General features: G+C 46.8%; 1 protein-coding gene across 12 annotated transcripts in view; it reads left to right on the top strand.

Moving 5' to 3' along the window:
• lpp (LIM domain containing preferred translocation partner in lipoma) overlaps nt 1-14,798 on the top strand; it is a 294,099-nt gene that overhangs the window by 232,995 nt on the left and 46,306 nt on the right. For all 12 annotated transcript variants that reach the window (XM_069897669.1, XM_069897671.1, XM_069897677.1 and 9 more), the window contains one exon: nt 7,571-8,251. In XM_069897669.1, the coding sequence (XP_069753770.1) occupies nt 7,571-8,251 (681 nt within the window). The remainder of the gene's footprint in view (nt 1-7,570; nt 8,252-14,798) is intronic.

Raw genomic sequence — 14,798 nt, 5'->3', positions numbered from 1 at the left:
GAGAATGTTGTGTTTTAATGACAGAACTTCAGGATATTACTGGATGGTTCCTTAGACTCAGACAATTGAACTTTTTTATGAGGACTGAAACCTCCCTCTTTGTTTTCAAGCATTTATTGCCATCAGGCGCAGTGATGGTAATTCCCAGAACACCTGAAGTGTGTGGTCTCCGGGTAACTGAGAGCTGGGACAGAAGTCATTCACTCAGTTAAGTTGAACCTTTATCCCAGATGCGACTTGCTCAATGCTCCAGCCTTTTCTGGTTCCCAAGAGTGGCAGCTGACAAGCTTTGGAATGATTTCGTTGGAGGGTAGAGTGTGAATGGTTCCATGAGACCATAAGATGGAGGAGCAGAATTGGGCTATTCAGCCCATTAAGATTACAAGAGTGAGAGAAAGTCACAGCCAGTGCCCTTTTCCTGCAGCGACAGTGACTGATACCAGAGGATATTTGTTCGAGATGAGTGGAGGAAAGTTTTGGGGAAATGTCAGAGGTCGTTTTTTTTACATAGGCTAGTGGGTGCCTGGAATGCATTGTCAGGGGATATGGTGAAGTCTGGTACAGTAGGGACATTTACAAGACTTTAGGCAAGCGCATGAATGTAAGAAAAATAGAAGGTTATGGGTGTGAGGTAGGGAAGGGTTAGATTGTTGTGGAGTAGGTTTACATAGGTGGCCACGATATTGTGGGCTAGAAAACTTGAACTGTGCTGTAATGTTCTACATTCTACAGGTTGGACTATGGCAGATATGGGAGGTACGGTTGGCATAGCGGTTAGCACAATACCTTTACAGCACCAGCGATCGGGACCGAGGTTTGAATCCCGTGCTGTCTGTAAGGAGTTTGGATTTCGTTGCCCTGTGTTTGCGTGGGTTTTCCCCAGGGGCTTTTTTCCTCCCACCATTCGAAATGTGCTGGGTATGTAGATTAATTGGGTGTAAATTAGGCAGCGAGGACTTGTGGGCCTAAATGTCCTGTTATGTGCTGTAAGTCTAAATTTAAAAAAAAATTCATATCCTTTCTTGAACAACATTAGTGAACGAGATAAGGATTGGAGGGTGGCGCATGTGGTTCCTCTGTTTAAGAAAGGGTCCAAATGCAAACCTGGGAATTATAGGCCTGTAAGTCTGACGTCTGTGGTGGGCAAGTTGATGGAAAGTGTTACAAATTTTTGGAGGTACAGGGGTTGATAGGGAGTAATCAGCATGGTTTTGTCAGGGGTAGATCATGCTTGACAAACCTGATTGAGTTCTTCGAGGGAGTTAAAAAAAAAGGTTGATGAAGGGAAAGCTGTGGATGTTGTCTATTTGGACTTTGGTAAAGCTTTTGAGAAAGTTCCCCACAGGAGGTTAGGAAAAAAGGTGGAGGCATTAGGTATAAATAAAGAGGTAGTGAAATGGATTCAGCAGTGGTTGGATGGGAGGTGTCAGAGAGTAGTGGTAGAAAATTGTTTGTCCAATTGGAGGCCGGTGACTAGTGGAGTTCCTCAGGGTTCGGTCCTGGGTCCACTATTATTTGTTATATATATTAACAATCTGGATGTAGGGGTGGAGAATTGGATAAGCAAGTTTGCGGATGACACAAAGATTGGTGGTGTTGTGGACAGTGAGGAAGATTACCGTAGATTAAAAGGTGATTTAGGAAGGCTGGAGGTGTGGGCTGAGAAATGGCTGATGGAATTTAATACAGATAAATGTGAGGTGCTACATTTTGGAAAGGCAAATTTAAATAGGTCTTGTACATTGCATGGTAGACAATTGAGGAGTGCAGAGCAACAAAGGGATTTAGGAGTTGTGATAAATAGTATCCTCAAGGCTGATACTCAGGTAGATGGTGTGGTGAAGAAGGCATTTGGAATGTTGGCCTTCATAAATCGGAGTATTGAATTCAAGAGTAGGGAGGTTATGATGAAATTGTACAAGGCATTGGTGAGGCCGAATTTGGAGTACTGTGTACAGTTTTGGTCACTAAATTATAGGAAAGATATAAACAAAATAGAGAGAGTGCAGAGAAGGTTCACGAGAATGTTGACAGGATTTCAGGGTCTGAGTTACAGGGAAAGGTTGTGCAGACTGGGGCTTTTTTCTCTGGAGCGTAGAAGATTGAGAGGGGACTTGATAGAGGTGTTTAAGATTTTAAAAGGGACAGACAGAGTAAATATGGATAGGCTTTTTCAATTAAGAGTGGGGGAGATTCAAACTAGAAGACATGGTTTAAGATCGAAGAGGGAAAATTATAAGGGGAACATGAGGGGAAATTTCTTTACGCAGAGGGTGGTGGGGATGTGGAATGAGCTTCCGGCAGACGTGGTCGAGGCGGGATCATTGGTTACATTTAAGGAAAGACTGGATCGTTACATGGATAGGAGGGGACTAGAGGGGTATGGACTGGGTGCTGGTCAGTGGAACTAGGAGGGTGGGGATTTGCTACGTCATGGACTAGTAGGGCCGAACTGGCCTGTTCTGTGCTGTAAGTGGTTATATGGTTATATATGGTTATATGGTTATAAGATTTTATCTGGTATTTCAAGTTACCACTGTGGCAGCAGTATTTTATTTACTGACCTGAATTGATATTCGCCACCTGCCAGCTGGGAATCAGACGTCTCTCAATCAATAATCCACGTACTGTTGTGTGGTGAATTACCATGTAACCATGGCCATTCTCTCTTTATTGACTCCCCATATCACTCTCTTGCTCTCCCCTCCTTTCCCCTTTCTCTCACTCTCCCCACTCCCTCTCTCTCCCTCCCTCCACCTATCTCTCCTCTTCCCCTCCCTGCTCTGTCTTGTGACTTTCTCTCTGCCCCTTTGACACACTTGATGTCCATTGTGCCTTGGGTTATTTTCTTTCACCTCTCCCTGCCTCCTGTTTATGATCTGTTCTTGTGCTGGTGGTTTCACCCTCCACCCACTGACCTCTGGTTTGGAGGGGATTCTCTTACTGTGCAGAGACCCACTGCAGTCATCTGTCGATAGATTTATAAGGTGTGGTAACTAATTCTGTGAAGTGCTAGTTTTACAGGCATTTGCTGGAGCACTAATCAGTTGCCATCTGTTTAATTTCTTGGCACATGGTTGAACCCTGGACATATTATTATGAAATCTTAAGTAAAGGAGACATCTCATGTGGGGCTGAGAAACCCAGTTGCTAGAGCCTTGGCTGTGACTTGAGTGAATTGGAATGAGATGTTAGAGAGTAGTAAGGAGCTGACTGTAATTGAGAAGGTGCTGGATGTTCTTACAACCTTTTACACAGCCAGAGAGTAACCAAACTCTGCTTCTATCAAGGTTTGTTGAGGAATTAACTTTGCAACTCAAAGATTTCTTGGATTCGGGCAAGTCCTGCCAAAACCAGCCTTGTTGTGCATTCTGATTATCCTTGAGCAGATGACGGTTGGTCATCTTCCTGAACCACTGCAGTCCTGTGACAAAGGGACGTCTCTCAACTTCATATTGGATTTAGAATTTCTTTGCCATGCACATCCACCTCAGTGTGGCCAGAGCAAGTCTCAGGGAGTTTTGGAGCAGTCATTGTCGAGGTAGGCAGTATTGGCACAGACAGAATTGGCAGGCGGTCATTGCCAACATCAGTGTGGCACCAGTGCCTCAGAGTTGGTGCCAGCTGTGCCAGTACATCAGTGTAAACACCGTCAATTCAGGGAGCATTGATGGAATGAAATCTGTCCAGGCAAGATTGGTGAGAGCAGATGCTACTGTTGATTTTCCAAACTGGGATTCTCTCCTCCACTGACAGATTCTGATCCAATGGTAGATGGACACCATTAGGCTCAGAGCCAGTGAATGGTCAGACAGGTGTGTTGGGTGAACCTTCTACCCACCTTCAGCATTCAAATGCTGCAGCCTCTGGCCAGTTTCATCCATCTACAACTAAAGCAACAAAGGTTATTGGAAGCAAAAGAGAAGCAGATGGCTCAGTTAGTTTCAATATTCTTTCTATTTTAATTTCTGATTAAGAACAGAATTGGAATCAAAATTTCAATGAGTGGAAAGCATTTATTTCAAGAAATCCACCAACCTAATCTTTCCTGTGCTGGAGTTTTGCAAGGTCGATGTTTACATACAGGAGAGGCCATTCTGCGCAATAAACCCTTGACAGTTCCCATTTGCATGTATCAATCCCAGACCAGCTCTATTCCCACTCATTCTCTTGCAACAGCTATGTCATTTCCAGACTAGTCATACTTCCCCTCGCTCCATAGTCAACAAATATTTCACAACAGTACAGGCCCTTTGGCCTGTGCTGTGGTGCTGACTTATATATACCTATGCCAAAAGAAAACTAAACCTTCCTGCCCTCATAACCCTCTATTTTTCTTTCATCTGTGTGCCTGTCTAACAGTCTATTATATGCCCCCAGTGATCCAGCCTCCACCACCACCTCTGGAAATGCATTCCAGGCACCCACAGCTCTCTGTGTAAAAAACTTAGCAATGATGTTTCCCCTAAACTTTCCTCCCCTCACTTTGTACACACGTCCTCTGGTGTTTGCTGATCCTGCCCTGGGAAACGGGCACTGGCTGTCCATCCTATCTATGCCTCTCATAATCTTGTAGACCTCTATCAAGTCTCCTCCGATCCTTCTTCACTCCAAAGTGAAAAGTCCCAGCTCTGGTAACCTTGCCTCATAAGACTTATTTTCCAATCCAGGCAACACCCTGGTGAATCTCCTCTGCACCCTCTCCATAGCTTCCACATCCTTCCTGCAATGAGATGACCAGAACTGAACACAGTATTCTATGTGTGGTCTCACCTGAGATTTATAGAGCTGCAACATTACAACACATCTCTGAACTCAATCCCCTGACTAATGAAGCCCAGCAGACCATAGCCTTCTTATCTATCCTAATAACCTGTGTGGCAGTCTTCAGAGATCTATGGATTTGTACCTCAAGGTCCCTCTGTGAAGTATTCCACACTGTGAAAGATCCGGCCTTCAAATTTAACCTTCCAAAATGCATCATCTCACAGTCCATCTGCCACTTTTCTACCCAACTCTGCATCTTGTCTATATCCTTTTGTAACCTACAACAACCTTCAGCTCCATCTACAACTTATCCAACCTTCATGCCTTCTACTGACCCATCCCTCTATTTCTTCATCCAGAGCCTCCTCATCCTTCCTGCATTATGGTGACCAGAACTCGACCATGCTCCAATGTGGCCTTATTGAAGTTTAATTCACCTGCAGTATGACTTCCTGACTTCTTGTACTCAAAGCCCTGACCGATATAGGCTGATGTATTGCCTTCTTTCCAACCATGCCACTTGCGTTGTCCCTTTCCAGCAGCTATGGATGTACTCTGTTCATCTGTGCTCCTGGTGGTCCTGCCATTTACTCTTCTCCTTGTATCTGTCCTCCCAAAATGAAAGACCTCACACTTGACCAGATTAAACTCCATCTGCCATTTCTCTCCCCTTATCAGTCACCCTGGTTACCATCTGTTCCACTGCTATCTTCGAGCAGAAGGACATCACCCCTAGGTTGAAGAACAGTTTTCAACAGCTGTCAGGCTCTGAGCCTTCCCTTTGCACACTAATCAAAACCACAAAAGGACTGTCTACATGATTTCAAGACACTTTCTGTATGAGGATTACTGTGAATATGTATTAAATATCCTATGGACCATTTTCTCTTTTAATTTAATTCAAAATTGCAGCGGCTGTGTAGCGGGCCGAATGGGCGCACGGCGTGGTATCGCGAACCGTTGTCAGTGCAGCTCATCAGTGACCGTGTGGAGCTGCGGGCACTTACCTGGGTAATGGACCGCGTACACGCGGTACTGCGTGCCAAGTAATGGCATGTCAGATTGACATGCCTCCTTCTAGAGGGCATGTAGCTCTCACCTTGTGTACTTTAAACCCGCCACCCCCTGTGGAGCCTGGGATGGGAGGGATATAAAAGAATATGGCAAACTCAAATAAACAGTCTTCGGCTGACTAACCTGGTGTATGTGTGTTGATTTAGTAGCTCCACTGGAATAGACACTACAAAATACTATTATTGATTTTCTGTACGAGTACCCGTTCGGCTACAGCTAGTGAGAATTCCAGTGCATGTGAACATTGTACAATGTGTATGATAGTAAACTCATTATCACGTCATTACCTGGTTGTCTTCTTTGCCAACCTTCTTCACTATTCACAACTCCACCAATTTACTAAGCAGCCCACTTCCATTTTCATCCAGATCATAGATAAAAATGCTCCTTGCAGAGCGCCACAGATCACAGACCTTCAAGCGGAACAGTCAGCGAAGATCAAGTCAAGAAGCTCTTCTTCCACGGAGACAGTGGCAGTGTGGCCTGTGGATATGAGCATCTATTCACTACATTTGTGTCTCTGGTTCTACACCAGTCTGTCGTGACCGGGTTGCTCACAAGGCCCTCAGTGGATTGAATGAATTTTTTATTTTTTACATGGGCCAAGATACAGTGAAAAACTTTTGTTTTGTGTGCCATCCAGGCAAGTTAAGTGGAGTAGTTGTGCAAAATTAAACAGAAGTACTAAGTGTTACAGAGAAAAGTTCCATCAAAACAGTGGAAGGGAAACACAATTTTACTAATGAGGGGTCTATTCAAGAGTCTGACAACGGGGGAAAGAAACTCTCCAAGAATCTGGAGATTCGTGCTGTCATACTTGTATCTTCTATCCAGCAGGAGGGGGAGAAATCATAAAGACAGAGCCCAGAGCAGACTCTGTGCTTGTGAGCATGTGTGTGAATGTGCATGGGTGCATGTGCATACGAGGGAGGGGTGGGTGTGGGTGTGTGATTGGTGTGTGCATGTGTGTGGGTGTGTGATTGGTGTGTATGTGTGTGCGTGTGAGTGTGTGTGTGGGTAGGTGATTGTGTGTGGGTAGGTGATTTTGTGTGTGGGTGTATGATTCGTGTGTATATGTGTGCGTGTGAATGTGTGTGTGGGTGTTTGATTGTGTGTGGGTAGGTGTTTTTGTGTGTGTGGGTGTATGATTCATGTGTATGTGTGTGCGTGTGGGTGTTTGATTGTGTGTGTGTGTTTGCACGTGATTGTGTGTCCGTGTGTGTGTGATTGTGGTGTGTGCGTCTCTGTGTAAACATTTGTGTGAATGTGGGGTTAAGTGTGCGTGTGATTGTGGGATGCATGAGATATTTTGTTTGTGTGTATGTGTGTGAACGTGTGTGTGCACGTGATTGTGTGTCCATGTGTGTCCCCGCACATGCACCTGTGAGTGGTGATTGTGGTGTGTGTGTGATTGTGGGATATGTGAGGTATTTTGTGTGTGTGTGTGTGTGTTGACAATCACTGTGCTGGGAAGCTCTAATAACAGGCACTGATTCAAAGTTCAGGTATATTGTCAGACATCACATATAACCTTGACATTCTTTTTCTGCAGGCCAAGCAGAATTTCTAGTGTTCAGTGTCTGTAAACTGTACTCAAAAAGAAAGGTACATATACAAAAGAGAGAGAGAAATGTAAACAAACTGACTGCAAATACAGAAAAAATAAATATTTTTCATAAATAGTAAGAATCTTTAAATGGTCTCTGAGTCTACTGCTGTTGTGTTTCAGGGTCCTGGAGCCTCAATGACAGGTAGCTTGCCAGCTGGCCAGGTGCCAATGACCACCGCTGCTCCCAGCCCAGTGATTGGACACCAGAGGATGGTCATTCCGTCTCAACCACTTCTGACAGCCACCAAGAAGACAGCCACGAAGCCCCAGGCTGCCCAGAGCACTGCAGCAGGCTGGAAGCCCCCAGCCCAGCCTGTGCCGGCCTCGTACTCCACAGCCTCCACGCCTTCCCAGCCTGCCTTCAACGTGCAGGTGAAATCGGCTCAACCCAATCCACATTTTGCACAGCCAGGACCCCGTCCAGGTGGATCCGACCTGGGGTCCCTGCACCAACAGTACAGGGTCCAGCCCAGCCAGTATCCCGAGCCAGCGCGGCCAGCACAGTACTCCCAACAGCCTCGCTCTGCTGATCCTGGCCACAGACCTCCAGCCGCGTGGTGTCCTGACCCAAATTATGGTTATGGTCCTCCACCGTCTCGCTCCCAGGATGTGTATCCCATGGCACCAGGATATGCTGGGGAACCAGCCCACAGCAATCAGAATCCCTGGAGGCCAGAGCTGGCCTACACCCCCACCGCTCCTGGAGCCAGCAGCAGTGCCTATCGTCAGCCTGAACCGCCAAGGAAGGCCTACATCACGGAACCAGCACGGTTACCAGCTGCACCTCTGCATCAACCTAAGGTACATGGAACATAGAACATCACAGTTCAATTCAGCCAAGGCCCCTTCCACCCACCATGATGTGCTGACCTATATAAACTATTCAACTATCTAACCCTTCCCCACCTCACACTCAGAAGCCTGGATTTTTCTTGCATGCATGTCTTTTAAATGTCCCTATTGAAGCCAGCCTCCACCATCACTCCTAGTAATGCATTCCAGGCCCCCACTACTCTCCGTGTTAAAAAACTTCCCCTTGACTTCTCCCCCAAAATTTCCTCTCCTCACCTTGTACAATGTCCTCTGATGTTTGTCGCCACAGGAACACCATGCTGACTGCCCCTCTCATCCTTCTTTGCTCCAGAGAGAAAAGCCCCAGCTCTGCTAACCTTGTCTAATAAGGCACGTTCTGGTAAATCTTCTCTGGACCCTCTCCATAGCTTCCCTATCCTTCATGTAAGAAAGCGACCAGAACTGAACACAACATTGCAACACCCATCTATTGCTGGGCTGCTCCACCCTCTTCCCCACTTCAACCATGCTTTTAAATTATTTTAAATGTAAATCTATTCATTTATTAAATTTATTTTTAGATATACAGCATGGTAACAGGCCAGTTCAGCTCACGAGGCCATCCTGCCTAATTTACGTGCCCCCCTACACTAACCGTGTCCCCTACACTAACCGTGACCTCTACACTAACCGTGACCTCTACACTAACCGTGTCCCCTGCACTAACCGTGTCCTCCCTACATTAACCGTTTTCCCCTACACTAACCGTGTCCTCCCTACATTAACCGTTTTCCCCTACACTAACCGTGTTCCCCTTAACTAACTGTGCCCCCCTACACTAACCATCCACCCTACAATAACTGTGCTGCCTTACTGATAACTTTGCTCTTCGTTTCTTCAAAAAACAGCAACTGTTAAAGTTTGGGTGGTGCATGTTTAGCTTAATAGTTAGTGTGATGTTATTACAATATGATCAATACAGATTCAAATCCACCACTTCCTCTAAGGTGTTTGTACGTTTTCCCTGTGAACCCATGGGTTTCCTCCAGTGGCTCCTGTTTCCAACTACATTCCCAGGACGCATGAGTTTAGTAGGTTAATCATTCACTGGGTGTAATTGGGCAGCGTGTGCTCGTGATCTGGAAGGACCAGTTACTGTGCTGTGTCTGTACATTGAAGTTGCCCTTTGCTTGATGCACAGTGGTGGGGAAGTGGTATGAAGTCAGCTGAGAATCTAACACACTGTTGAAGATCTGTGCATGGCTTCCATTTGTTCTGCTCTTGAATTTTCAGCAGTTTGAAACTTCATGTCACAGGGATTTTTGACCCTACTCCCAAATCCCCCCCATGTGGAAATACAGCAGGAGGTTGATGTGGCACTGCTACATGGCCCTGAAGGGTTAACCTAGATCCTTGTTTGATTTCTCAAAGGCTTCTGGAGATTGCGGAACTTATTCCTGACAGAAGTAGCTCTGCTACAGTGTCATCCCAGCTGCATCAGTGTATGCAAGAGTCAGAGCTCATTAGAATGCAGGAAGACACACATGTGGGTGTCACTATGGGCTCTGACCAACTGAGGCAAATGCATGGTGAATCCCGGTAAAAATGGGGCCTCGTGAAGGACTGCTTTCATTTGGGGTGATGAAAACTCAGAGCTTGGCCCTCAATCTGGTAGAAGCCCAAGCAATGGGCAGTGCCACTTGGAACTCAGGCAACGGGCAGTGCCTCTGGTGGGAGCCCATACAGTGGGCAGTGCCTCTGGTGGGAGCCCATACAGTGGGCAGTGCCATCTTGAGCCCAGGCAGTGGGCAGTGCCATCTGGTGGGAGCCCAGGCAGTGGGCAGTGCCATCTTGAGCCCAGGCAGTAGGCAGTGCCATCTGGTGGGAGCCCAGACAGTGAGCAGTGCCACCTGGAACTCAGGCAATGGGCAGTGCCTCTGGTGGGAGCCCATACAGTGGGCAGTGCCATCTTGAGCCCAGGCAGTGGGCAGTCCCATCTGGCACCCAGGCAGTGGGCAGTGCCTCTGGAGCCCGAGTCACTTGGTGGGAGATTGTGAGTGTCTTCAGTTTTGGCAGTGCATGAGCCCATGGTCAGATATGTCGGTGTGGGAATGGGCCGTGGAAGTGAAATGGCTGGCCACTGGGTGGTCCCCATTATTGCAGCGGAAAGAGCAGAGGGGCTCAACTTTTAAATTGAGGGAACAACATCTTATATTCTCGTCTGAATACTCTCCAACCACAGCCAACAATGGCAGAGTCGTCAGCAAATTTATAGATAAGTTTGAGCCGAACTTGGCGATGCAGTTATAAGTGTCTAGGGAATAGAGCTGGAGCCTAAGCACATGGCCTTTGGGTCAGCATGGAGGAGGTGGACATTGCTGATCTGCACTGAATGGAGACTGCCGATGAGGAAATCAAGGATCCAGTTGCAGAAGGACCTGGAGATTATTAGTCTCATTGGTATGATGGTGTTAAACCCTGAGCTGTAGTCAATAAACAGCCTGATATAATATTCCTGCGGTCCACACAGTGGCACGATGCTGAGCTTGGGTCAGTCTGCTTTCCCTCACCTGCCTCAGAAAGTCCACCAAGGCAGTAGGATTGTCATAGAGTCTACCATATGGAAAGAGTCCATTCAGCCTACTGAGTTCATCTGTACTCATCCTGTTTATTCTTCACACAGTCCCGCAAGACTCTGCCACTCCCCAACACAACAGAGCTAATTGACAGTGGCCCATGAACCTTCCAGCCTGTGAGCGTTTGGGATGTGGGGGGAGAACAGAGTGCCTGGAGGAAATCCCACACCCTTGTTGGATATTGTCCCAGCTCCTGGCTGGCGCTCAGGACTGAATGTGGAATGTACTCATGTGTCAGTGTCTCCACTATCTGTGGCACTGTGTGCTGGGCCATTGAATTTGTGGACCAGTCGCAGCGTTGAGAGAGACTGCTCACTGAAACATCTGCTGATGTGCTCGCACACTCCACAGGCAAATGGTTTAGCCCAGAACTTGGTCAGCATGGATAAGTTGTGTTGAAGGGCCTGCTCCATTCTGTATGACCCTAGGATCACACACTCCCCCTCTGCCCTCCCTGACCCTGCTCTCCAGCCACAATCAGTCTCATTCTTTCTCCTTGCCCTCCTGTTTCTTATTCCTCGCCACCACCACTGCCCCTCCCTCCCTACCCACTTCCCTGGCCATGCAGGTTCCTGAACTGCTGGATGGTCACTGCCTGTGGGGTTGGGCTATTTATTTTAACTAGATCACAAAGTACATGGCTCAGGAAACAGGGAGGAAATATTAGCTCTGTTTAGTGGCCTTGTCGAGGAGCTCGTTGTGTCGACTGGTGAATCCCTGGAGAAGCCGTGTATCCAGATTGAGGTTGCAGGCTTGAGTCACACACTGGCAACTTGTCCTGGAACTGCTTGCTGTGTAGTTAAAGACGTACAGACTGCTGGATATCCAACAGCTATTCCTGACAACCAGCTCGTTAACGAAGAATATGAGAACTTATAACTTGGCAATGTGGCAAAAGTTTTGTTGCTGTGTGTTTGTGTTGCACTCCTAGTGGTCTTCATTACACTAACTAATCAACGGCTGCAGTGTGAATGTAATGCTCTCCCACTTGGAGAGGAGACTTTCACAGCACAAATAAAGGAAAGGAAGTGAAACACCAACATCTGGAGCCACCGTGGTTGAAGTCCAAATACAATGCCTGAGAAACTCAGCAGGTCAAACAAGGTCCTTTATGTAGCAAAGGTAAAGATACAGAACCAATGTTTCGGACTTGAGCCCTTCATAAAAGTGTGGAAAAAGGTAGACAGGCACCCATTGTGAAAGGGAAAAAAGTGCATAGAGTCTATCATCAGGATGGATCAACAGAGCCCAACACAAGGTGTATAGGGGGGTAGAAGAGAATATGGAATAAACCAACTAAACGTGCCTGCTTCACTGGAAAGGGGCCCCATAAACTTTGAGTGAAGTTCTCAGAGGGGCCACAATCGAAAAAAGGTTGAGAATGGCTGCTCCAAACATTTCCTCTCCATGTACCTGACCAGTTAAAAGTTGTCATTCTCCCCTTAAGGATCAAAGTGGTTGTCTTTATGTGGAGTCAGAGGAGATGGGTGAGAACTTCAATAAATATTTCTCATCTTGTTTCCTGTAGAGAAAGATATAGATGCCAGTAAAATTGGGGAAGAAACTAGTTTGGGGAGAAAGATTTAAAAGAAACGAGGCCTCCTTTTCACATAGATGGTGGGTCTGGGTAGAGCTGCCAGAGGAAGCTGTAGAGGGAGGGACAATTCTGACTTGTAAAAGCCATTTGGACTGTTAAATAGACAGGGAAGGTAAAGGAATGTGGGGTAAACTCTTGCAAAAGGGATGATCACCATGGGCTGTCTAACTTGATTCGCATCTCTCCTATTAAGCTCTCTTTGGATCTTACATATTTGAAAAGGATCTTGCTGAGTGCTTTTAAACTCATAGGAATACCTACCCATGCTGTAGAGCCTCATTTATTGGACAACTTTCTCATCCCAGGAATCCAGGACACTTCACACGCCTTCCAGTTCCCTGAACTCTATTGCCTCATGCCTACCATGGACATCCAATCCCTATGCACCTCCATTCCCCCATACTGAAGGTCTCAAAACCTTTGTTTCTTTCTGGACAATAGAACTAATTAGACCCCTCCACCATCACCCTTCTCTGGCTGGTAGAACTTGTCCTCATCCTCAATAATTTCTCCTTTGACTAATTACACTTTCTACAGGTTAAAGGGGTGGCCATGGCTACCTGCATGGGCCCAAGCTATGCCTGCCTTTTTGTTGGCTATATGGAGCAATCTATGCTACAAGCCCTCACAGGCAGGGGCCCTCAACTCTTCCTCTGCTACATCAGTGACTACTTTGCCTCATGTATCCATGATGAGCTTGTCGACTTCATCCACTTTGCTGCCAACTTCCACTCTGACCTCAAATTCACTGGGTCCTTCTCTAGCAAAACTCTCCATTTTCTCCATCTCTCTGAATCCATCTCAGGAGTCTCCCATCCTGTCCCTGTAAGGATTCCATTCCATTTTTTCAATTCCTCCGTGTCTGTCGCATCTGGACCCAGGATGAGGACTTGGATGCCAGAAGGAGTGTCCTCCTTCTTCAAACAACATGGCTTTCCCTCTACCACCATTAACTCGGTGCTCACCCGCATCTTCTCCATTACCAGCACATCTCCCCTGGTCCCCTCCACCCCCACATACAACAAAGACAAGATCCTCTTGTCTTCACCTACGGCTCCACCAGCCTCTGCATCCAACACATCCTCCTCCACCATTTCCACCACCTACCACGTGATCCCACCACTCGACACTTATTCCCCTCTCCACTTTCCACAGGGACCGCTCCCTCCGTGACTCCCTTGTCGACTCCCTCCCCACCTATTGTTCCCTTGGGACCTACCTTGTGACTAAAGGAGATGCCTCTACTTGCACCCACACCTCCTCCTCAACCATCATTTGGGGCCCCAAACAATCCTTTCAAGTGAAGCAACTTTTCACTTGTGAATCTGCAGGGGTTATCTACTACGTCCAGTGCTCCTGTTGTGGTCTCCTCTACATCAGAGAAATTGGACGCAGACTGGGAGATCATTTCGTTGAGCATCTCAGCTCTGTCTGCCGCAGTAGCCTGGATCGCCCAGTGGCCACTTATTTCAATTCCCCCTCCTATTCCCTTGCCAACATGTCTGTCCACGGTCTCATGTGCTGCCAGACTGAGACCACCCATAAATTAGAGAAAGAACACCTCATCGTCCCCTCCAACTGGATGGCATTAACATCGACTTCTCTGGGTTTCGTTAACCCTTCCCCCTCCTCCTTTCTCTATCTCTCCATTCCATCACCTTTCACAATATAAATTCTTACCTTGTCCCTTATCACATCTAATTAACACCTTTTGTGGGTCTGGATTCCTTCCCCGTTGTTTGGATTCTGAGACTTTCTGAGATTTCCTGGTCTGGCTCATTTTGCTTCTTCCTTGAAAAAGGCCTCAGCCCCAAAATGTCGGCAATAACTCTTTGTCCTACTAATGTCCAACTCATGCTGAAAAGACCAACTGAGTTCCTTCAGCTTTTCAATGTGTTTTTCTTATAATCACAATGTCTGCAAACTTTTGTGTTTCACTCTGTTCCGAGCTGCCTGCAGTGCTGTCTTAACACAGAAGGAAACTGGACCTCACATTTGACTCTCCTCGTGCCCTTTGTCCACCCTTTATGTTTATTGTTGTCCTGAGGTACATGGAAACATTTGTATTGTGTGCTGGGGGGAAATAGAGGGATGTGTATGTCACAGCAATTTCCGCAGGTTCATGGATAGAAGATGTATCGAGGATATTAGCCAAGTTCAGGCAAATGAGACTAGTGCAGGTGGGCAACTTGGTTGGCATGGTCATGTAGGGCTGTAGTGCCCTGTTTCTGTGCTGTACAATTCCATATAACCATATAACCATTTACGGAGCAGAAACAGGCCATGTCGGGCTTTCGAGTCTGCACCAGTTCACTAGAACAAC

This window comes from Narcine bancroftii, chromosome 9, assembly GCF_036971445.1.
Source record: "Narcine bancroftii isolate sNarBan1 chromosome 9, sNarBan1.hap1, whole genome shotgun sequence".
In the NCBI taxonomy this organism is placed as follows: domain Eukaryota; kingdom Metazoa; phylum Chordata; class Chondrichthyes; order Torpediniformes; family Narcinidae; genus Narcine; species Narcine bancroftii.
The sequence above is the reverse complement of the archived record's forward strand: the minus strand, read 5'-3'. Positions and strand labels throughout refer to the sequence as shown.